The sequence below is a fragment of the Hibiscus syriacus genome, unplaced genomic scaffold (genome assembly GCF_006381635.1).
Source record: "Hibiscus syriacus cultivar Baekdansim isolate YM2019G1 unplaced genomic scaffold, ASM638163v2 tig00111008_pilon, whole genome shotgun sequence".
NCBI classification, from domain to species: domain Eukaryota; kingdom Viridiplantae; phylum Streptophyta; class Magnoliopsida; order Malvales; family Malvaceae; genus Hibiscus; species Hibiscus syriacus.
The window spans coordinates 1,791,289-1,815,827 of record NW_024062951.1 but is presented as its reverse complement, the minus strand read 5'-3'; the positions used below and the strand labels follow the sequence as shown (position 1 = coordinate 1,815,827).

At 34.1% G+C, this 24,539-nt stretch overlaps 3 protein-coding genes across 3 annotated transcripts; all 3 read right to left on the bottom strand.

Moving 5' to 3' along the window:
- Positions 1-1,418: 1,418 nt before the first annotated feature.
- On the bottom strand, positions 1,419-3,265 carry LOC120149569 (peroxiredoxin-2). Its single transcript, XM_039162306.1, has 3 exons — positions 3,043-3,265; positions 2,847-2,926; positions 1,419-1,751 (listed from the first exon to the last, which is right to left on the bottom strand). Exons 1-3 carry the CDS (start codon positions 3,195-3,197, stop codon positions 1,498-1,500), a joined length of 489 nt encoding a protein of 162 aa, XP_039018237.1. The 5' UTR covers positions 3,198-3,265; the 3' UTR covers positions 1,419-1,497.
- Positions 3,266-4,709: 1,444 nt separating this feature from the next.
- Positions 4,710-11,966, bottom strand: LOC120149744 (aldehyde oxidase GLOX1-like). The gene is made up of 6 exons (XM_039162458.1): positions 11,550-11,966; positions 11,422-11,475; positions 11,122-11,302; positions 10,773-10,957; positions 5,091-5,318; positions 4,710-4,976 (listed from the first exon to the last, which is right to left on the bottom strand). The coding sequence occupies exons 1-6, from the start codon at positions 11,964-11,966 to the stop codon at positions 4,710-4,712; spliced, it is 1,332 nt and encodes a 443-aa protein (XP_039018389.1).
- A 3,485-nt stretch (positions 11,967-15,451) lies between these two features.
- LOC120149742 (probable lactoylglutathione lyase, chloroplastic) lies at positions 15,452-20,040 on the bottom strand. Its single transcript, XM_039162457.1, has 10 exons — positions 19,920-20,040; positions 19,304-19,384; positions 17,536-17,743; positions 17,328-17,452; positions 17,097-17,161; positions 16,747-16,959; positions 16,558-16,605; positions 16,183-16,279; positions 15,891-16,031; positions 15,452-15,649 (listed from the first exon to the last, which is right to left on the bottom strand). Exons 1-9 carry the CDS (start codon positions 20,038-20,040, stop codon positions 16,012-16,014), a joined length of 978 nt encoding a protein of 325 aa, XP_039018388.1. The 3' UTR covers positions 15,452-15,649; positions 15,891-16,011.
- Positions 20,041-24,539: the final 4,499 nt, after the last annotated feature.

The following is a 24,539-nucleotide window of genomic DNA, read 5'->3' as shown; positions in this document are numbered from 1 at the left end:
TCTTAACAAAAAAATCATTGTGATCCATTAATCAACGTTTTTCCATTAATGACTGACAATTCCATTTAATTTATGTTGACTTGGCACATTAAATAATTCAAAATTCACATTAATTTTTCTTAAAAAGTTCAAGGGCTTCAAATAACCTTTTGCCTAAAATTAATATTTGTTTTATAATGATTTTTTAGAATAAACTACATATTTAGTTATTAAACTATTAATTTTGATCCGTTTTAATATCTAAATTTTCATTTTTCTTAAAACCATAACTAATGTTTAGTTTTTATTTTATTTTGATACCCCGCCGTTAAAAATTTAACGGACAAGTTCATTGGTTGTTGCATCTACAATCGCCTATTGTCATGTTCGTTGGTTGATGAAACCTAAACTTTTCAGTCCATAACTTTTTGATCCCTTGAACATGATTCCAACTGTCGTTTCACTAAAAACGCCTCAATCTTCCTAAATCGATGATTGTCTCTTTGATTTCTTTATCCTTCGATCTCCATGATCCACCATCAGTTGTGTCTGAAACTAGACTATGTTGATCGACTTATCATTCTCTCATAATCTATCGCTCTTATTGGTCATCCGTCCACCGAAATTATGACACGTTAGACAAGTTGTTAATTCTTCACAACGGAGTACTAAAATCAAATAAAAACTAAACGTTAGACATGATTTTGAAAAAAAAAAGTTTAGATACTAAAATAAATCAAAACTGATAGTTTAGATACTAAACGTGTATCCTATTTTTTAATCATTTAAAACAATACAATTGTTTAAATTTAAAATCTGAAAAAAACTAATTTTACTATTAAATTCGCTTAATGAAACCTAAATCTCAACTTTTCAAAATATACTAAAACCCAGTTATTAAAAGAAGAGAGATTAAAGTTGTTTTCTTAAACTTGAGGATAATAAAGTTACTTTATTCAATAATCATCTTTTCAACCATAAAAAAATATTTTCATACTTTCTAATTTGCGCTGACAAATCAAGATTGTAACATTTAGAGCTTAAACAGTTTTGGATAACAATGGACTTTCACATGCAGAAAAGTCCATATCATATTTAAAAAATAAATTAGACACCTAAACGATTTTTAAACTTAAATCGACTTGTTTCTACCGAATAATAATACCTTTCCACCCAATATATATATATATATATATATGCATGTTTATCAAACAATACCGTATTACTGCATCACATTTATCATTACATATTCATTTTTCGAATGCCAATAATTGCATCACATTTAACATTACATATTCATTTTCAAACAATGCCAATCAGTGCATCACATATAGCATTCTCACATTGCAACACAAAGAAGAAAATTAGAGCAAGGTATATGCCATTATTAATAACCATGATGTTCTACTTAAAACAGTCCCATGATGTTCCACTATTATAAGGACTGAAACCAGTAGTTTGAGAAGATAGCTATGTATTCCAAGGCCAAGAAAACAGACCTTTGTGCACAAAGCAAATCTAAAGTGCTTTAAGGATGTCATCAGCACTGGACACGGTAAACTCCCCACCGGATTCGACATTCGCTGCCTTCACCTTGAGGTCCTCAACCAGGAGCGCAAACCTCCTTGAACGAGTGCCGAGCCCTTTCTCGCCAAGGTCAAGCTCGAGACCAAGGGCATGCGTGTATGTTGCTGAACCATCAGCCAGAAACTTGACATCTTTTTTGTCAGGGTATGTGTTGGCCCATGCCTTCATCACGAAGGGGTCATTCACTGCAAATTCAATTCATTCAAGCCAGATTAACAGGATTTTACAAACGATACAAAGCTAGAAGCTTAAAGTCTCCATACCTTTCAAACATGCCAATATCTAATTTCTGACCATAATCTAATCAAATCAGGTAATCAAGCATCAAAGCCTTTAACTATTGCTTATAAACAATTTTTTCCCAACTTTCGGAATTTTGAAGTAATATTTATGTTTCAAATAAGAATGTTTTCCAAAATTATATAATTCAAATGAAGATAGGACATTATCGGTTAAGTATCTAAACAATCTGTGTATTATTGTAGTCAAAAGTGCAATTTAATCCATGTTTATTTAATCTATGCATGTCTAATATTATTGTAGACAAGTAACATTAATAACAATGCTATTGAAAAATTGCATAAATACTGATGTGGACTTCTAAAATCCATGTAATTGAATTGATATATGAGAGAACATACAACAAAAAATTATTTTCATGCTTTAGTTCTATCTACAGATCTGGCATTGTCAAGCTTCAAAGATTTAGGTCGACATTTAAATGATTTTCCATTTTCCATTTACTTGTTTGAACCAATATCAATCATACATGCATTGGAATACCCAAGTTCTATTATTCAGAGATAAAATTGCACTTTAACTATAATACAAAGACCGGATAGATACATTCACCAACATTAACACTGTCAATCGATAAACAATGAAACAAAAAAATCATTTAGATTGGAACTACAAAAGAAATCAAAACATATATATTTAAAAAATGATATCATTTTCATTGAAATTGTTTCATAGGGGAAACAGATAACATTTAAAAAAAAATACTGACATGGTCAGTGTTTTTCTCTTTCGTAAAAGCAATTATAATCAAAAGTAAATAGAAATAAAATTAGATTCAGCAGTCTGTTAATGGAAACACTTGCACATTTCCTTCACTTCTACCGTTTCATATACAAAGTCGAATTAAAATTCTACTTTAAGAAGATTTCATATATTTCTTCCATGACTGCAGAAAAAACAGACTAATTCGACGCCAACTGAAAATTACTTTTTCAAGTAAATTAGAAAAAAAATGACCAAAAATAAAAATAGAAATTTACCGCTGATGCAAATAATTTCATCAACGCCCTTGGATTTAAGCTCATCTGCTTTCTCGATGAACCCAGGCACATGCTTCAAGCTGCATCAAAACAATTCAAAAACCTCCATAAAATCATCCACAAAGAAAAAAATAACAGACGCCGTTGACCGGAAACGGACGGTTAAAAACATCAGGTAGAAGGATAGAATCGTTACCTGCAAGTGGGGGTAAAGGCACCGGGAACTCCAAAAATGACGACCTTCTTACCGGCAGCTAGGGAGTGTACGGACACCTGCTGGAGCTTATCCTCGGCGTCGAAGTAGGAGAGAGTACCGTCAGGAAGCACATCACCGACAGCAATCGGAGCCATTGGATGTGTTCAGTGAGGTGATTGAGAGAGTTAATAGTGGTTGGCGATATTTGAGGGTTCGGATGTTGGACCAGTGGAGGGAGCGGAGGGTATATATTTAATATTTATAGCGTTTCAATTTTCAATGTAAATCCTTCTGAAATAGTGTGATTATTTGATTATAAAAAAATATCTTTTATTATCTGGATTGGAGTCACATTTCAAATCCGCATAGCAATATAAAAACAAACGGGTGGGTGATGAAATCTATGCTATAGATGGGACCACTCCCATTTTTATAATGTGTTTTATATTATTCTTTTTAAAATTATATCGTTAAGTTTTGGTTTATTTTTTTCATCCGTCTTAAAAGATTAACATAACTGTTGTTATGTTAGGTATGATTTTAAAACAAAAAATAGTAAGTTGATCAAAATAGAAAAAAATGATAGTTAAGATATTAAACGTGTAGTTTATCTTTTATTTTATGGGTAAATTATACGAATGATCTTTTATATTTTCAGTCTGATCAATTTTGGTTACTAGGTCAAAAAAAATAGTGATTTTGGTCCCCCTAAGTTATTGGTTCGTCCTATTTAATCCTTCAGCTGTTAACTTTCGTTAACTCCTTTACGGAAGTACTACGTGAACGGAAGTACTACGTGACAATTAAAAAAATAAAAAAAAATCATGTGTTGATTCTTCCTCCTCACATGCTTCTGCGCTGCTTCGTATAAGATAAGTTAAACATCAAATGTGAATTCTTTCTACATTAGATTTGATCGTAACTTTAGATTTAACATATCTTTCATATTGCAGGTCACACTCCCAGATTTCTTCTTAGTTGATCAATTACCTAGCCAGGTTTGTGTGAAAAATATATTGTGTCATCTTTCCAATTAGTTTTAGATTTGAAAGTGGTTATATCGTCATAGCATTGTGATGAATTTTGCCATTAGGAGCATGCAGTTTTACATTTCCTATTATTTGTGGGGAGATTTTAAACACAAGAAGCATATTTGCAAAAAGAGTGATGTGTACCAAAATTTATACTTCATCGTGGCAATGGTTCCATACATGGCTCGCCTCCTCCAATGCTTGCATCGCTTATTGGAAGAGAGAGATCCAGTCCAAAGATACAATGGACTCAAATACTTCTTCACCATTATAGCTGTTAATTTCAAAACAGCTTACCATGAGAATTGGATGGAGAGTGATAGTTGTGATTGTATTGGCCATTGTAGCAATATTTAATACGTATTAGGACTTCGTTTATGACTTAGACCTCCTGAATCGACACTCCAAGAATCCTTGGTTGAGAGATAAACTCCTTGTTCCTCACAAAATATATATTTTGTAGGCATAGGTAAGAGTATATAACTATATATACTTGTGATTTCAACGTTGAGAGACAAACTCTTTCGTTCTATTATGTGATTTCAACGTTGTGATTACAGAATGTGAACAAAAGATCATAGTTTTCTTTTTCTTGTTATATAATAATTACATTAGCGGTGACAACGATTGAAGGCTTCATCCCGTTGAAATCTCTACGGAAGAATCTGAAGCCACATGGGTCGAAGGCAAGGCACACCATTGTAGTTCACGATAAAGCATGTAATACCGAGGTAGAGCAATGTTTCCGTTCATGGGAGCTTGAAGAACAATCTTTCTATTGTTGAATTCCTCAATCCCCAACTGAATTAACCTCCGGTTCATTGAGATCCCGTGCGTCGTAAATAGCGGAGAGTAAATTGTCACTTGAAGCTTTGTATGGTCAATTGCATCGCCTCCATGAATCTGCACATTAAATTTATGCCCGAACTTCACCTGATTATCGGAGTGTTCACCGACGATCTATTACATGAATTGGGCCAAGTTCGGATCCAAGTAATAGGGTGAGAATTTTTCGACCCGAAGTTCAGTGGGGAACACTGCCTTGTTCATGTATCCTGGGTTCGTGTTGCTTCCTGCAATGAGAATTTTTCTGTCGGGGAGAACGGTGAACGATGAGTGGTACATACGGGGAATATTGGACGGGTTCATCACGGTGAACTTCGAACCGGTCCCATCAGTTTTGAACGTATACAAAATCGGGTTCAAATTTGGGTCTCTGGCATCATCCCAACCAGTTGAACCGCTCTTTGCACCATTGACAAGAAGTGTTGGTTTTTGGCAAAGTCTCACATTGGTTGTGTATAAGGAGGAGGGGAAATTCTTTTTTTATAAATAAAGTCATCCTCTTCCTTAGTTAATCATCCCACAAATATAAGCATTCTTCAATATTAAAGACTATTTGTATTATTTCTTTCTCTTTGTAATATTTCTTCTATTAGTGAAATATTTTGGTGTTCTCTTTTATGTCTATTTAATAGCTATTGTCGGGTATAGTTGTTGTTAATTATTGTCCTATTAAAATTACTTGTCTTGGTAGTTCTGTCTAAGGAAAGTGGGTTTTAAGAGGGACCATTGTGACCCCTCCTCTTTCCTGGAATATACCTTGGGGTGATTTTTAGTACAATCGTTTTCACACTAGTCACCTAGATAATAGTTTCGAAGGTAAATTTGTTATTGGTGGAAATTAACCCGAATTACACAACAATTGGTATCAACGCTCTTGGTTTATTTTAGTATGCTCTGTGGTTGCGGCTTAGGCTAATCTTCCACATCAGAAAAAATTTCTTGAGATAATTGGCATTCCGCATTGACAGCTATTAAATAGAATTTGTAGCAGAAATGACAGACGCAACAAAAACATCAACATCGTCGTCAGCAGCTGTGACAAATGTTAAATTTGCAGTGGAGATTTTTTATGGCACCAGTCATTTCGGCATGTGGCAAAGTGAGGTTCTAGATGCCCTATTTCAGCATGACATTGCTATTGAAGGAGAGAAACCAGATGATGTTGAGGAGAAAGAATGGAAAATGATCAATAGATTGGCATGTGGTACTATTCGATCGTGTCTTTCTAGAGAGCAGAAGTATGCATTTTCTAAGGAAACTTCTGCAAGTAAATTGTGGAAGGCATTGGAGGAGAAATTTTTGAAGAAAAGCGGTCAGAACAAACTCTACATGAAAAAGAGATTGTTCCGCTTCAACTATGTACCAGGTACCACTATGAATGATCACATTACTAGCTTTAATCGGCTGGTGACTGATCTGATGAATATGGACGTGACTTTTAAAGACGAAGATCCGGCTCTGATGTTGATGGGATCACTTCTTGATGAGTTTGAGTATCTTGAAACTACTCTACTTCATGGGAAGGTTGATGTGTCTCTCAGTGAAGTAACTGATGCCTTGTATAGTTATGAATTGAGAAAGAAAGACAAACAAGAAAACACAAGTGTCGAAGCAGAAGCTCTTGTTGTTAGAGGCCATTCGAAGAGTCAGAATAAAGGAAGCAGAGGGAGATCGAAGTCAAAGTCCAGATTGAGCAATGATGAATGTGCCTTTTGTCAAGAAAAAGGGCACTGAAAGAAAGAATGTCACATGCTAAAGAATAATGGTAAACCTGAAAGGGGAAAGGATGTCTCAGAATCAAATGTGGTCGAGTATGATGATGCAGATTCAGATTTCACATTCGCTGCTACGCCATCAACCAGCTGTTCCAGTTCATGGTTGTTAGATTCAGCTTGTAGCCACCATATGACCCCCAATAGAGAATGGTTCTTTGATTTTAAAGAACTAAAAGGTGAAATTGTCTACACAGCAAATAATTCCCCTCTTGACACACTTGGGATTGGTTCAATTCGCTTGAGGAATCAGGATAGATCAATCAAAACCTTAACAGGTGTCCATTATGTACCAGATTTAATGAGAAATCTCATCTCTGTGGGAACCTTAGAGTCAAAACGTTTAGAAGTGAGGGCAAAAGATGGGATTATGAGGATTATCTCTGGTGCACTGGTGATAATGAAGGGAATCCGAAAAATAAACAATGTGTATTACTTTCTGGGTAGTACAATTGTTAGGACAGCAGCAGTGGCAGCTTCTACTGATGAACATGAGTCAGAAGTAACCAGGTTATGGCATATGCGCTTGGGGCATGTTGGTGAAAAATCCTTGAAATTACTCATAGATCAAGGATTATTGAAGGGTGCTCGGACTTGCAAATTAGCTTTTTGTGAGCATTGCATCAAAGGGAAGAAGACGAAGGTGAAATTTGGAACAGTAATCCATGATACTAAAGGTATTTTGGATTATGTTCATTCAGATGTATGGGGGCCTTCCAAGATAACTTCATTGGGAGGAACACACTATTATGTCACCTTTGTTGATGATTTTTTCTGGAGAGTTTGGGTGTATCCAATGAAGACAAAGGATGAGGTGCTAGGATTTTTCCTTAAATGGAAAAAGATGATGGAGACTCAAACAAGCAGAAAAATCAAACGTCTCCGTACAGACAATGGTGGAGAGTACAAAAATGATCCATTTCTGAAAGTCTGTGAAGAGGAAGGTATTGTCAGGCACTTCACTGTCAGAGGTACACCACAACAGAATGGGGTGGCAGAGCGTATGAACCGATAATATGGTTTAACTGCCTAGAAGGTGAAATTTGGAACATCAATCCATGATACTAAAGGTATTTTGGATTATGTTCATTCAGATGTATGGGGGCCTTCCAAGATAACTTCATTGGGAGGAACACACTATTATGTCACCTTTGTTGATGATTTTTTCTGGAGAGTTTGGGTGTATCCAATGAAGACAAAGGATGAGGTGCTAGGATTTTTCCTTAAATGGAAAAAGATGATGGAGACTCAAACAGGCAGAAAAATCAAACGTCTCCGTACAGACAATGGTGGAGAGTACAAAAATGATCCATTTCTGAAAGTCTGTGAAGAGGAAGGTATTGTCAGGCACTTCACTATCAGAGGTACACCACAACAGAATGGGGTGGCAGAGCGTATGAACCGAACATTAGTGGAGAAGGTTCGGTGTATGTTGTCTAATGTTGGGTTAGGCAAAGAATTTTGGGCTGAGGCTTTGGTCTATGCTTGTCACCTTGTCAACCGCTTACCATCGACTGCTATTGGTGGTAAAACACCATTAGAGAAATGGTTTGGAGTACCTGCTACAGATTATGATTCCTTACATGTGTTTGGTTCCACTGCATACTACCATGTTAAGGAGTCAAAGCTGGATCCAAGAGCAAAGAATGCGATCTTTATGGGGATCACCTCTGGTGTGAAAGGCTATCGTCTTTGGTGTCCAGAAACAAAGAAAATAATCTTCAGCAGGGATGTTACCTTTGATGAATCCACCATGTTGAGAAAGGTGACTTCAGAAAAATTGGACTAGACAGATGGAACTCCCAAACAGGTGGAGTTTGAAGGAAGCAAGATTGTCCCAACCAGTAAAGAAACTGATGTTGACTCTCCTATGGTAGAAGAAGAGGTTCAGACCCAAGAACCTTCACAGCAACATGAATCAATTGCACTTAGAAAGGGAAAGAGGACCATTAGACAACCTGCTCGTTATGTTGATATGGTCTCTTTTGCATCACCAATTACAATTGATGACGTTCCTGCCACTTTTAATGAAGCAGTTCAAAGTTCAGAACATAAAAAGTGGAGGATCGCCATGAATGAAGAAATGCAATCCCTTCAAAAGAATCAGACGTGGAAACTAGCTAGTCTTCCGAAGGGAAAGAAGGCAATTGGGTGCAAGTGGGTATATGCAAAGAAAAATGGATTTCCTGACAAGAATAACATCTGCTACAAAGCAAGATTGGTGGCTAAAGGCTACGCTCAAACGGAGGGAGATGATTATAATGAAGTATTTTCTCCAGTTGTAAAACATTTCTGCATCAGAATTTTGTTGGCTTTGGTAGCGCAGTTGGATTTGGAACTAGTTCAGATGGATGTAAAAACTGCATTTTTACATGGAGACTTGGATGAGGAAATCTACATGACTCAACCAGATGGATTCAAAGTTGCTGAAAAAGAAGAGATGGTGTGCAAATTAGAAAAATCGTTGTATGGATTAAAGCAATCTCCAAGGCAGTGGTACAAGCGATTTGACAAGTTTATGATAGGGCAGAAGTACACAAGAAGCAAATATGATCATTGTGTGTATTTACACGAGCTAGAAGACGGATCCTATATATATCTTCTTCTTTATGTTGATGATATGTTGATAGCTTACAGGAGTCAGACAGAAATTGCGAAACTAAAGACTCAATTGAACAGGGAGTTTGAGATGAAGGATCTTGGTGAAGCGAAGAAGATTCTAGGCATGGAGATATCAAGGGATAAGAAATTAGGGAGACTTTGTTTGTCTCAGAAAGAATATCTGAGGAAGGTACTAAAACGTTTTGGCATAGTTAGTACACCTCTTGCTCCTCATTTCAAGCTCGGTGCATCAATGTCACCTAAGGATGATGCAGAACGGGAATACATGTCAAAGGTTCCGTATGCAAGTGCTGTTGGTAGCTTGATGTATGCAATGGTGTGTACGAGACCCGATATTTCACAGGCAGTTGGGGTTGTGAGCAGGTATATGCATGATCCTGGAAATGAGCATTGGCAAGCTGTGAAATGGATTCTGTGGTATATTCTGAACACCGTTGATGTTGGTTTGGTCTTTCAGCAGGACAAACAAGACGGTCAGTGTGTAGTTGGGTATTGTTATTCAGACTATGCAGGTGATTTGGACAAGCGTCGATCAACTACTGGTTATGTGTTTATATTTGCAAAGGTACCAGTCAGTTGGAAGTCCAACTTACAGTTAACCGTGGCTTTGTCTACTACAGAGGCAGAGTATATGGTAGTTACAGAGGCTGTGAAGGAGGCAATTTGGCTTCAAGGGTTTCTTGGTGAATTGGGAATGGAACAAAAGCACATCAAAGTGCACTGTGACAGTCAGAGTGGTATTCATTTAGCAAAGAACCAGGTTTACCATGCAAGGACGAAGCACATCGATGTTCGATATCACTTTGTACGAGAGATTCTAGAAGAAGGTGGAGTCATAATCCAGAAGATCCGGACCACTGAGAATCCTGCTGATATGTTGACAAAAGTGGTAACTGCGGTCAAGTTTAAACATTGTTTAGACTTGTTCAATATTGTTACAAATTAAAAGATTGTTTTTTTAGAGATGTGTGTGGAATTTGCCAAGGTGGAGATTTGCTGGTTTTTGGCAAAGTCTCACATTGGTTGTGTGTAAGGAGGAGGGGAAATTCTTTTGTTATAAATAAAGCCATCCTCCTCCTTAGTTAATCATCACACAAATATAAGCCTTCTTTTATATTAAAGGTTATTTGTATTCTTTCTTTCTCTTTGTAATATTTCCTCTATTAGTGAAATATTTTGGTGTTCTCTTTTATGTCTATTTAATAGCTATTGTCGGGTATAGTTGTTGTTAATTATTGTCCTATTAAAATTACTTGTCTTGGTAGTTCTGTCTAAGGAAAGTGGGTTTTAAGAGGGACCATTGTGACCCCTCATCTTTCCTGGGAATATACCTTGGGGTGATTTTTAGTACAATCGTTTTCACACTAGTCATCTAGATAATAGTTTCGAAGGTAAATATGTTATTGGTGGAAATTAACCCGAATTACACAACAAGAAGAACATCTCCGGTAGGGAGTACCACTGCATCTCCCATTAAACGAGCCGACGGCATGTTAGTGATCTTCCATTTACAGTTCCTCTTGGTGATATCGATGCGGCCACAATCGGTGTTACCCGGGAGGGACACCTTAGGCCGCTGCAAATCAGCCTTTGTGAACGCCTCGTGAGATGTTCCGCCGCATACCAAAACCTCAGCCGGGATCACTTTCGGTTTTCATTGGGGTTAAGTATGATGGGGAGAATGCAAGAGGTACCCGACGCGGGATAGTTACGGGCGCCACCAGGGAGGACGGGGAACTCATGGACGATTTGGTGGTTGTTTGGGTTGAGGATAATCGAACGGTTGTTGGCGAAAATGAAAAAATTACCGTCAGTGGAAAGATAAATGAACGGGTACAAATTGTTTTCAACAGGATCATGGGTTTCCACAAGGTATTTATAAGAGTGGACATCGTTACGAGTATTCTTCTGCCCTTGTGGCGGAATGAACTCGAATGTGGGGAAATCCCGGCCACCGAAAACCATAAATCGACCGTCGGCTAAGGTTACCTGTGTGGCATACCATCTTCCATTTCCAAGTGCACCAGGATATTCTATCCATTCAGAATCGGGAGCTATGTCGAGGATTCTAACAGTGTCGGATCCATTATTATACCACCGGTACTTACTAATCGGCCATTCACATCAAGAGCACCAGATGAACACCATGTATCATGCTCAACCTGTTGGAGAAAAACACATTTAAAGGACTTGAAGTTGTAAGTAGCTTGAGTCTAATGTAAAAAATAAAATGTACCCTGAGTGGCCTTATTTTTCCTGTTTCGACGTCCATGAGAATTGAATGGCACCAGCAATTTTCTTCATTGGTTCCCTCGACTTTTCGGCACGGTGGCCCCGGTAACTTCAGCTTGGAGATCTTCCAAATTGTGGCATCGAACATCAAAGCCTGGTCGATCTTAGGAAGCAACACCAAATGCATGGCGGAAACACCCGAGTTTTCGACATAATTCCCAACTGCCCTTAAAAGTAGTTTGAGCCCCAACAACATCTGCATGTCAATGGCACCATCAACGGAAGCAGTGTCATCGCCGTAAGCAGCAGATCCGCTATCTCCAACAACCAAGGATGCAGTGCCGCTGATGCCTCGGCCAATCTGCGAACCCTTGAAATCCAGTATGGGTTTGCCGGGGTGATGGAAGGAAATAGGAAACATCAATTGACTGTTTCCTTAGATAAAAAGGAGAGGTAATATAATAAGGCCTCTCCAAAGATTCACCATTATTATTTTTACTTAAACCTCCATTTTTTTTATTATCGAAGATCTGCTGCCCGAGTTTTCCAGGAAGGGTTCGTCGCCTTTTATATGCTTTTGCTTGCCTTCCAAGTTCCATGGCCTCTCCGCGTTGAACGTTTGGAGTGCATGTAATTTACAGTAATTCGGCGTTTGCTCCTTGTTCACAGGGAAGCTTTAGCCAATTAAATCAACGCTGCTATATTTTCAGTGGCTACAATCTCTTCGAGATGAATCGTTCAAAGCTCGGTTTTAGGAATATATATGGTCTAACAATAAAATCTAGGGTAAAGTACACAAATAGTCCCCGACTATAAGGTGTTATTCAACAGCTATTAATAGTTATAAAATGGTCCATCTACTATTATAAGTAGAAATGATCACTCGACTATTCATATGTTACAAACTCATCCTTTTTTATTAAGAATTTGACAGTCGTCTGAGCTGAATATATATCTGTTGATTCTCATATGATAAAATTATATTTTAATGATATCTAATAGCATTGTCATTACTCTCAAGCACTGGTTTGACAACATAATGTTTCAAACACTGACTCGACGACATAATAAATGAAGAATCAATCCACAAAATATAGCTTAAACGATTTTGAAATCGGATTTTATAATATTTTAATAAACATGTTAATGTCCAAATCAGACGATCGCCCATTTTTTAACGAAAAATGACAAGTTTGGAACTTGGGAATAGTCAAGTGACCATTTTGTAACTTTAAATAGTTGGGGGACTAAAAAACAATTACATATAATACGAGGATCATTTTGTAACTTTTAATAATCAAATGACTCAACAAAACAGTTCTATAGTTATGAATTTGGGTGAAATTAGGAATGAAATTGTGGACCAAATTGAACTCAATTTCTTAAATGCTTCCTTTAGTTAGGTGTAGGGACATATTTGAAACGGGGTGCAAAGTTTAGTCTTTGTGATGTTAATATACAATATTTTTTAAAATTAGAGCGAACAAACACTCACTTCTCTCTCAAATTCTTTCCGATTTCTATTTGTATTTTCATCAAACCAATATCATCGATCAAAAAGGAGCATTTCCTCTTCAAAATGGTCCTTTATTTCACCAAAAAATCCCTCCATTTCTCACAATTTCAAATGAGCTCTTCCACGTGATATTGCTAAATTCGGCCACAATTTATCTCCAATCTTGCCATTATAAAAGGGAAAACTACTTCGGACATGACCAAACTTTAAGTATTGATTCATTTATACCATTTAACTTTTAATTTTGTCAATTTTAACACTAAACTTTGATTTTCGCTTCAATTATGTCACTCTGCCATTAAATCACTAACGACACGGTGACATGACTAACGATTGATGACATGACTGTTACTCCAAAAGTAACATCGTTTTGGTGTGGTTGTTTTGATGTCCAAAGAGACCTAAACGACGTTGTTTTATTTGAGGAAATTTAGTAAAATAAAATACTTGGTGGATTTGAACTCAAAACCTTTAAAAATTAATACTATAGTTTAATAACTGGACCAAATTAAACTTTTTAATATATTTATACAATCATAATATACATATCTTACGATTCATACAATTTATAATTTACTCTATGTTTTAAAACTAAAACATTATTTATAATATTAATATGTATAAATACTATTTATATAATATAAAAATTAGTATATATAAAAAATTTTATATATGATTTAGAATAAAAAATAATTTTCCATAAAACCCTTGAAGTTCCTAAAATTCTTAAAAGAATCCTAAATTTCAAAAATCTAAAAAAACCCCTTAAATTCCCTAAATCCCTAAGTTCACCCACCATCGTCGTCAATAGCATTTTGTTGTTACCGCACTGAAGTCTCCTCCTCTAATCGTGCACTTCATTCATCATTTGTCTATCGATCGATTGTCGTTCATAGTTCGACTAGAACATTTCACAGTTGGCTTTTGACGATCGATTAGCATGTCGTTTGTTGATTTCTGACGACATGAAAGTTTGATAGTTGATAATAAGGGTCCGACAATAGAAGTGGTGTGCGGTGGTCGTTGATACAACGATGACAATGTGTGAAATTAGGGATTCGATATTTAGAGTTTTGGGTTTCGAAGGGAATTTGGATATTTTGAAAATTTTAAGGGTTTTTCTGAAATTTTTATTAATATTATTTATAATATTCTTATATAATTTATTATATATATATATATATATTAATATATAACATATATTTTTATTATAAATGTTATTTTAATTTTACAACATTATAGATAATTTGAAATGTATGATATGTTTATTATGTTTGTAAGAATATTAAAAAGAAAAACTTAAATTGGTTGGGTGGATAAGCTTTAGCCTTTGATTCCAAAAGTCGGGGTTCATATCACTTAAACTCAACATTTAATCAAAATTTTTAAAGTAAAATGGCGTCATTTTAGGCATCAAAACAATTTTGGTGTGGTAGCCATGTCGCTGTGTCATTACTTGTTTAATAGCGGAGTGACATAATTGAAACAAAAATCAAAGTTAAGTATTATAATTGGTAAAATTAAAAGTTCAGTGGTATAAACAAGTCAGTGTTCAAAGTTTGGTGGTATTTGAAGCAATTTTCCCTTTAAAAAATGTGACAAAAGTTAATGGCTTTTTGGTCGTTAAGCCAATTTTTTTTACCAGTGTCTTAACATTTATAATTTCGGCTTCAAAATATTTGATACTTTAAATTTTAAGAGCATCCTCTTTTTGCAAATGCAGTTCGTTTAGAAACTAATATGTTAGAATAGAAAGAATTACTCCATTTATAAAGCAGTGGATACAACAATGGTTATTATTATTATTATTATTATTATTATTATTATTATTATTATTATTATTAGGGTACAACAATGGTTGAATGTGAAGGATCGCCTAATTACATTGCATATTAATACTTGAAAAGTTTATAAAATTATAAAATTCTTAACAAACACGAAGAAAATATGAATATACTTAAAAATAAATAAATGAATATGAACAATGAATCATTTCTTCAAATTTGATTCATTTACGACTTTTGAAGATCATATCTCTAAATCTATCTTGACTTAAAAAAAACCTAGAACTTAAGATTCAAAATATTGAGAAAATTTCCATTTCTGAATTATCAGCAGAAAGAACGAAATTCCTTAGTCCAAAAACTGCAAATTCATTCCCACATTATTTCCCTAACCAAAACTTAAAGAAAAATGAACCCCGAAGGATTATAGCTGTGAAATTTGTCAGAAGATATTTAAAGAAGAATAGAAAGCATGTTAAATTGTAAATTTGTAATACATTTTATATGCTTGCATTGGTCTCCCAACAGGTAAGTGAATCAAACATAAATACTTGATAGAAAGTAAAACATGAAGATAACTAAACAGGAACTTACATATTATCATCACTTTCTCGAATCTAATGGCTATCCGATTGTCGCCATAAAAGATTTATCTACAAAACATCATTCGCTGCGTTCCCACGAAGAATTTCTTCGACAAGTCCTTTCAGCTCAGATTTGGATTTCAGCGTCAAAAGGATAAGAGACGAGTTCACCCAAAACTCACTCCAATTCCTTGAGGAAATCAATATTATCGACAAAAACCTGCAAATTTAAGTAATAAAGAGAATTAGAATAAAGCAAGTTGTCTCATTCTTCGAATTGAAAGTAGAATATTTTCTCCCTAAAGCTTATAAAACTCAGAGTTGGAGCAATGCACATGAATGAGAAAACGTTGTTTATGTACTTCTTTCGTTTTTTAATAGAAGCAATTCAAAGTAAAAAAGAAGTTTCTTTCAGCTTTCAGAAAGCAAGCATCAATCTATAAATGCTTCAAAAGGTATACCGTCTTCCAACCATCGGGATCTAAGCATGCCGTAATCTTGGTGTTAATACCAGGTAAAGGTCCAGGTTCCCGGGTACTTTTTCCACCAAAGAGTTTAACTGCCTAGGCGGTTTTGTAAACATCATCTGTTCCGATGGCAATCTGCAGAAACGCAAGCTATATGCGTTTAACTTGTTTCCATACATAAGAAATAAGGTTCAAAAACACAGGTAGAATCATAAAGCATACTGCATGCAGTTACGGAAAATATCTTTTTAACATTGAAGTGAAAAGATAGCAGAAATATTTTTACCTGATCCTTTGTCATAATCAGTAACCCCATAGTTGTACGTCAATTCAAGCACAGCGTTTTTATCTTCAGGCCCATAGCCCATCATGGCTATTGTATACTGAAGGAAAATTCACAAAGATATGTCAATGGATATAATCTGAATACCGAAAGGTTCACAGAATATTTTTCTCAATCACATTAACATGAGAAAAACATATAGCCATAAACAAAGCAATTCTGGAATCATATGATGGACACATTCAAAGAAACATAATACACACTTGAATCCTTCTTTAACATGCACACCCCTCATCCTGCTCTACATTTTTTTCAGAATACATATTTTAACGAGTTCTCTTTGCCACATCTCCTACGGAATAGAGGATAGTTATTTACCTTGTACTGTGGATTATCTCGTTTGTGAAGAAGTTCCATGCCAAAGGCCTACAACAAAAGGAGATAGAGACTAAGACCTATGGCATAACTTAAGATGTAGATATCCCTGTGCCCCCTAAAATAATAACAAAGTAGTGTTCGAGAAAAAGACGGTTAATCAGATTGTTGCCCGATATTCACAACTCTCACCTTCTCATAAAATTTTATGGAACGATCAAGATCACCAACACGGAGCATTACTTGGCACAAAGGTTCAGGAGTAGGCGCCCTCTCAATAAGTTCAAACTTGTAACCATCAGGATCCTCAACAAATGCAATTACAGTAGAACCACCTTTCACTGGGCCAGGTTCTCGTGTTACTTTTCCACCCTTGGCCTTTATTAGTTCCACAGTCTTGGCAACCTAAATCAGGGGAGTATGTATTCAGCTATGGAAAATGAAAACATGGACATAGCAGTTCTAAGATACATAACAGTCAATCATCTTGCTAAAATGGAAATGAGATAATACAATTTTCAGAAGCCAGAGTCCGAACTTACATCATCAACAGCAATACCGAATTGACCAAATGCAGTTCCAATGTCATACTTATCAACTCCATAATCTGGTAACACCATTCAACGAAAATGAATTATCTACAGCTAAGCTCATATACACTGTCAACTCTAATCTTCACAAATGCAAATGAAAATTTTCATATATAGTTAACTAGTTACATTTCAGATTTATAACATGGGTTAGAAAAGCCAAAGAGAAATCGAATAACTTACTGTAAGTGAGTTCAATAACAAAGTAAGAATCTTCGGGCCCATATCCAAGAAAGGCATTTGTGTATCTCTCCTCTGGTATGTCCCGTTTCCTCAACAGCTTCATTCCCAGACGCTCAGTATAGAATCTGCAACCACCACACATTCGAGATTGTTACAAAGATTCAAACCGCAAGATTGTATGAAAAGCATAAATCTCGAAATGACATACTTGATGGTCCTATCCAAATCCCCAACTCGGTAAATAACATGGAGCATTCTTCGGTTGTCCTTTTCAACCCACTCAAGGGCAGCAGTCTCTTGGGTGGCAGCCATTCTTGCCTGTAACACATTCCCAACAATAGGCATCCCTGACTTAGTTTCTCCATCTCTCGACATCTTAGAAGCTTTGAAACCGAAGAACTGCGACTGCGGAATAGCTGAATTTTTTTTCAAAAGAGATACATTTATATCAAATACAATCAAAATCTATTTTTCCATTCTATAAAACTCAACAGAACCTCCAGATAATGTTACATATTCTCACAATCTGACAGGCGATAAAAATGCAAATCATTTTACGTGTGTGTTTTAAATTCCTTAAAGATCATTTTACATGTGTGTTTTAAATCTTAGGGTCCGTTTGTTTCACTGAAAATATTTTCCGGAAAATGAATTCTGGAAAATGTTTTATAGAAATTTAAATCATTTTCCAGAAAATATTTTTCAGTGTTTGGATGGTACATTGTAAAATATTTTATATTGTTTGATTAATTTTTCTGAAAACAGTTTTCAGAATCTGTTTTTAATAAAAGTATACATATTCAATATGTTTTATTCTTTATTATTTTTAAAGGTTCATTTTTTATAAATAATTATATTTTATAAAAATTTGTATTTTAAATAATATTAATAATTTATGTTGATTGTGTTATAAATACACTATTTTAGGTTTATTTTATGTAGGGTTTACAAAAATATGTATTTTAGGTTTATAAAAAACAGAGAGCTAATATATTTGAATTCATTTCACTCAGTAACGAGTAATTTGAACTCATCTTAATAACTAACAATCTTGTAATACAAGTAATCCACCAAGTAACTTAACCTATAAAAATTTAAGGTGAAAGTAGATTGTATTACAAATTGAATTACCATTCATCATGGTTTTGCATATTTTTGTGTGTAAAAGACTTGTAATGTCTGATATTTGCAGATAGGATTAATTATCCAAAATCATGAATCAGAAATCAGAGATATGCACAATATCTTCAATAGCCTTATCGTCTTTTCTGGGTACTTTCTTCTTCTTCCTTTCACATTGGGGTTCATTTGCTTTAAGCTCATCGCAGAAGGACCTCAACAGACGCAGCTAAATGTTCGTTTCTATGAGCAGAAAATGGAAGAGAACACATTTTATGTTTCAATGGAACTGAGCAAAATATGGATCAATATGATACATACCACAAAGAAATAGCTAAACGTTCATTTCTATGAGCAGAGAATTGAAGAGAGTAGATTTCATGTTTCTATGGATATGAACAAATACAAATTGGCTACTTTGAACATGTCCATATGAGATGTACCTCGAGGCAGTAAATGATCATTTCTATGAGCTGAAAATGGACGAGAATAGATTTTATGTTTCAATGGACCTGAACAAAATGAGCTGCCTACTTCTAACTTGTCGATATAAATGGACCTCAACATATTGATACCATTCGGCTACTTCTAACCTATTGATATGAAATGGACCTCGACGAGACAACAAAATGTTTATTTCTATGAGCTGAAATTGAAGTGAATAGGTTTTATATTTCTATAAATCAAAACAAATATGAATCTACTAATGTAACACATCGATATGAAAGAAGCAGGGTCTATCTCTCTCGAAATAAATCACTACTTAGAAGATGATAATGGTTGTCAGCGTCACTAACTCAAAATAAAAGCATAAAAGAATAAATAAATCAATTATTTGAGATTAGTGACACACTCACCAGAAGCTATGACATCTCCCATGGTCACGGATTTACGACCAGTGTGGTGTGCAAATAGCTCAAGGTCCTTTGCCAGCAGACCTGCAACTCAAGCAGCTGAATGGTTCATTGGTTCAGGGGAGCTTTTTCATAATAATGTCAAACAACAAATGCAGAAACAACTCTGACATTGTTAATACCAAGTTCATAGATGTTCTTAATATAATAGCAATGATAACCTCCAATAGAGGCTGATTTTGCAAATTGACACAAAATCAAAATAATTTATTCATTCAGCTACACCATTAAACCCAATAAAACAACGATTATATAGAAACCAAATCCAGTGAATTTGACAATTAAGATGTTTTCAAATAAAAATAAGAAAGTAGAAATAACATAAAAGGAAAACTGAAATAGAAAATAACAGAATGTTGCATATTTATCGATGTATTTGAAGGCCAAATCGGCGATGCAAGCTACAATTGGTTAAGAAATCTCCATACCGTTTCTCTTAGTTGTGCTTCAATTAGTTGAAGATTTGAAAATTCAATTCAGTCCATAACGGAAATTCTGTAATATTTTATTTGAGAAAAAGAAGCCGGAAATAAGAAACGGAATTGGGTGAAAAACGGACCTTCGTATTCGGCGATGGAGATGGGAGAGAGACGAAAGCGATCTCTCAAGAGATCAGAAACTGAGTCGTCGTCTTCCTTTTCATCTTTCTCGAAATCGCTCCTACCTACATCGATTTCCATTTTCGAATCTAGGGTTATAATTTTCCGACCTTGATAATCAGATGTAAATGTTAAAACAATAATCTGAAGAACTGAAAACCAGCCTCGTCGGTGAAAATGAAAATGGAGGTCAAGAAAGATGAATCAAGAAAAGGAGGTCAAGGAAGATGAAAAGGGAGAAGATGAAAAGAGAGATACCTGAGAAGACGACTGCCTGCCTCGCCGGTGAGAAGGAGGCCACTGGATGGATCGATTTTTCGGTGTGGAGCAAGGGACGGGAGAACAAAGCTTCTTCTCGTTGTGGAGCAAGGGACGAGAGAAAGATGGAAAACAACTTACCCTTTTCCAAACGGTAAGTCATTTTCCCGTGTTTTTCTCTCCCTTTTACATTGACTCTAAAATAAAATACGTTGACTTTGGTGTTTTACGGGAACCAAACACAGGAAAACAGAGAAAACATTTTATGTAAAATATTTTTCCCCAATCAAACAGACGCTTAATCTAAAATGAACAGTGGAAATTTCACATCAATGCTCGATTCCATCTAATTCTTCAATAAATAATTAAACTAATAAGAAAATTTTAGGGCGTAAAAGGAAAAAAGTTTATTAAAGCAAAAAGAAAAGAGGAAATAGTGCTTACCGCTGCCGATATGAGAGAAAAGGAAGCGCCGGGGAAATTGAAGCGGAGAAAGGGAAACGCCCAAACACGTGGAAGCAACACAACCAGAGAACCTAAACGATGAGAACGATGGTCGTATTGAGGACGACGCCATGGGAATGATCGTCATCATCTTCGCGAATTGCTATATAGTAATTGCTTATTTATATTTTCAGAACAAATAATAAGTAAAAATGAAAATCTAATCAGTTCTCTGTCTCTCCGTTAAACTTTTAGAGTTAGTGATACTTGTAGCATATGTGTACGACGCTTACCGTTACTGTAGCGTTTCTCCCTCTACCTGTGTAAGTGTTTCGTTTCTCAGTCGCTGTTTGCTCGTCTTTGTAGTAAAAACAGACTGAAAGTGAGTGAGGTTGTAAATTTGCGATAACAGATATGTATTTTATATTTGAATAAACTATAAATTTTGTATAATTTATTTTTTTAATTATGTAGTATTAAAATATTAATAAAATATAACACATCATAAAAAAGTATAATAAAATAATTCATGTCATAGTAGAATACAAAAAAATCAATGTATAAATTCATTTATTAAATTAAAAAATAAAAAATATAATATAATATAAAAATGATAAGATAATTCAATTATTAAATTTGTAATTTTTTTATAAACTATTAGTATCTTTGTAAGTTTTTAACACTAGAACATCGATAAATGAATACTCAATAACTAATGATCTTGTTTAGATAATAATTTTTTCGGTCGAGACTTGCATCAATGGGATAAAAAAAATTCACTAAATGTATAAGATAATAATCTTTTAAAAAAATCCTTAAGAATCTGAAAAATATATAAAATAATAATTTATTAAATATATTGAAAATTTTATATATAATACATAAAACCAAAATGCTTTCTAGACAACTCTTAGTTTTTTTTTAAATTTTATTATTTGCTAAAATACATATATAGTATCAATAAAGATTGATTCAAGTGGTAAACAACTTGACTTAAATAAGATCTTGAGTTCGAGTCATTGTGTATGCAAAAAATCTCTATTGGGAGACCCACTCATTAAAATTAGACGTGTGACGCGAGTCGATCCAAATTAGTCAAGACAAATCCCCTTTAAATTGGGAGGGCAACAAAAAAATACACGGCAAAAATCGTGAGATAATGGTGTGGAGAAAAAAATTCATGAGATAATGTTGTTAGAGAATTATTTACTGAGATAGGGCGTTTGCTACAGTTCGAACGTTGGTCGCCAAGTGGTCCGAGCGATAAAGGAGGTCACCAAGCCATCCCTGCGACCTGTGCATGCGCCATGGCAGTAGGTCGCCATGCACGCCAACTACCTGCATATTCATGCTTGAATCTTTAGAATTTCAACATCTTTAATATAATATTCATGACATGGCTTCCACGTGCATGGCTTATTATTTTATTAGATTTGTTTTATAGAGTATTATTTTTATTATTAAATGATATATGTTTTTATTTTATTATTATATTAACATTAATATTTTTTATATTATTGATATATGTTTTTTTACTTTTTAAAATTTTCGAATTATTTAATCAGATTTGTTTTATATAATATTATTTTTTTATTAAATGATTAACTTTTATTATCTAATGATTTAAAAAATAGCCTATTAATTTATTATTATGTGATATTAATCTTAGATTGACTACCAAAACTGTGATGGTTTGTATAAAATAAGATTGCCTATTAGATTGGGCAAAATTCTTGAGATAATGATTTGTTTTTTATAAGAAAAAATTGATTGGAGGGAGAATGATTAGGATTTAGGGTTTAGGGTTTAGGGTTTTTAGCAACAACTAAAATATTTTAGGGTTTAGGGTTTGCAAAATCAATATACAACAAATAATATAAGTAACTATTGATTTTGTGAACCCTAAACCCTAAACCCTAAACCCTAACCATTCTCCCTCCAATCAATTTCTTCTTATAAAAAACAAATATGTAACCACCATCATGGTAGATATCACCATCCTCTACCCCCTTCATTGCCCTCAACATATCATGAGTTTATAAAGGTTTTCAGCAATAATCAAAATATTTTAGGGTTTAAGGTTCCAAAATCAATATACAACAAATAATATAAGGAACTATTGATTTTGTGAATCCTAAACCCTAAACCCTAAAATATTTTGGTTATTGTTGAAAACTCTAAACGCTAAACCTTAAACACTAAATCCTAACCATTCTCCCTCTAATCAATTTTTTCTTATAAAAAACAAATTTGTAACCACCATCATGGTAGATATCACCATCCTCTACCCCTTTCATTGCCCTCAACATACCATGAACTTATAAAGGTTTTCAGCAACAACCAAAATATTTTAGGGTTTAGGCTTCCAAAATCAATATACAACAAATAATATCAGTAATTATTGATTTTGCAAACCCTAAACCCTAAAATATTTAGTTGTTATTGAAAACCATAAAACCTAAAATTTAAACCCTAAACACTAAATCCTAAACACTAAATCTAAACATTCTCCCTCCAATCAATTTCTTCTTATAAAAAACAAATATGTAACCACCATCATGGTAGATATCACCATCCTCTACCCCTTTCATTGCCCTCAACATAGCATTGCCCTATCTCAGCAATTAATTCTTCAACAACATTATCTCAAGATTTTTTTTTTCACATCATTATCTCAAGAATTTTGCCCAATCTAATAGGCAATCTTATTTTATACAAACCATCACAGTTTTGGTAGTCAATCTAAGATTAATAACACATAATAATATATTAATAGGCTATTTTTTAAATCATTAGATAATAAAAATTAATCATTTAATAATAAAAATAATATTATATAAAACAAATCTGATTAAATAATTCAAAAATTTTAAAAAGTAAAAAAACATATATCAATACTATAAAAAATATTAATGTTAATATAATAATAAAATAAAAACATATATCATTTAATAATCAAAATAATACTATAAAAAATAAATCTAATAAAATAATAAGCCATGCACGTGGAAGCCATGGCATGAATATTATATTAAAGATGTTGAAATTCTAAAGATTTAAGCATGAATATGCATGTAGTTGGCGTGCATGGCGACCTACAGCCATGGCGCATGCACAGGTCGCAGGGATGGCTTGGCGACCTCCTTAATCGCTCGGATTACTTGACGACCAACGTTCGAATGTAGCAAACGCCCTATCTCAGCAAATAATTCTCCAACAACATTATCTCAAGAATTTTTTTTCTCCACACTATTATCTCACGATTTTTGCCAAAAATACACATATATAATTAACTAGTTCAACATTCAAGGCATTTCTATAATTTAAATAAGAAATTACTTCTTTTAATTTGTGAATGCCTTTAACATCATTAATTTCTTGCTTGAAAGGTATATCCTCCTCAAATCAAAATTTGTGATGTTAGGAACAATTTACAATAGTTGTAGCCTTGTAGGTTTCGCATTAATATTCTAATCAGCATTAATAAAATAGATTACACCAAATACATCAATATAAATTTTACATATCCAAATAATTATTAGAAGAATTAATCTTTATAATACATAATATAATACCTAATATGAATATATTTAAATATAAATTAAAATAAATAGAAGCACATAGTATTTCCACAAACATAAAATATCATAAACTTTTTAAATAACTTGGGTGATTATAATATACATATTTTACAAATTTAAATGCCTGAATCCAATTTTTTTAAAAATAATAACATTCTTTTTTACCACTATAACCATTTAATGTGTTCATGATTTGTAAAACTTCACCTCTACCGTATAAGCCAAAACGTTATTGACATATTAAACTAATCCTTAAATGTTGTTATATTCAACCAGCTATATATATTCCCTCTAATT

Excerpts from the sequence above, each read along its gene's own strand:
- LOC120149744 (XM_039162458.1), bottom strand. The coding sequence starts at position 11,966 with ATGTTTCCTATTTCCTTCCATCACCCCGGCAAACCCATACTGGATTTC. Across the intron at positions 11,303-11,421 it reads TTGATGTGAATGGCCGATTA|GTAACCTTAGCCGACGGTCG; the intron begins GTAAGTACCGGT and ends TATGCCACACAG. Across the intron at positions 10,958-11,121 it reads CATTTATCTTTCCACTGACG|TGATCCCGGCTGAGGTTTTG; the intron begins GTAATTTTTTCA and ends GAAAACCGAAAG.
- LOC120149742 (XM_039162457.1), bottom strand. The coding sequence starts at position 20,040 with ATGGAAATCGATGTAGGTAGGAGCGATTTCGAGAAAGATGAAAAGGAA. Across the intron at positions 16,606-16,746 it reads CCATAAAATTTTATGAGAAG|GCCTTTGGCATGGAACTTCT; the intron begins GTGAGAGTTGTG and ends CTTTTGTTGTAG. Across the intron at positions 16,032-16,182 it reads TGATTATGACAAAGGATCAG|ATTGCCATCGGAACAGATGA; the intron begins GTAAAAATATTT and ends GCGTTTCTGCAG.
- LOC120149569 (XM_039162306.1), bottom strand. The coding sequence starts at position 3,197 with ATGGCTCCGATTGCTGTCGGTGATGTGCTTCCTGACGGTACTCTCTCC. Across the intron at positions 2,927-3,042 it reads GCCTTTACCCCCACTTGCAG|CTTGAAGCATGTGCCTGGGT; the intron begins GTAACGATTCTA and ends GTTTTGATGCAG. Across the intron at positions 1,752-2,846 it reads TGAAATTATTTGCATCAGCG|TGAATGACCCCTTCGTGATG; the intron begins GTAAATTTCTAT and ends TTGAATTTGCAG.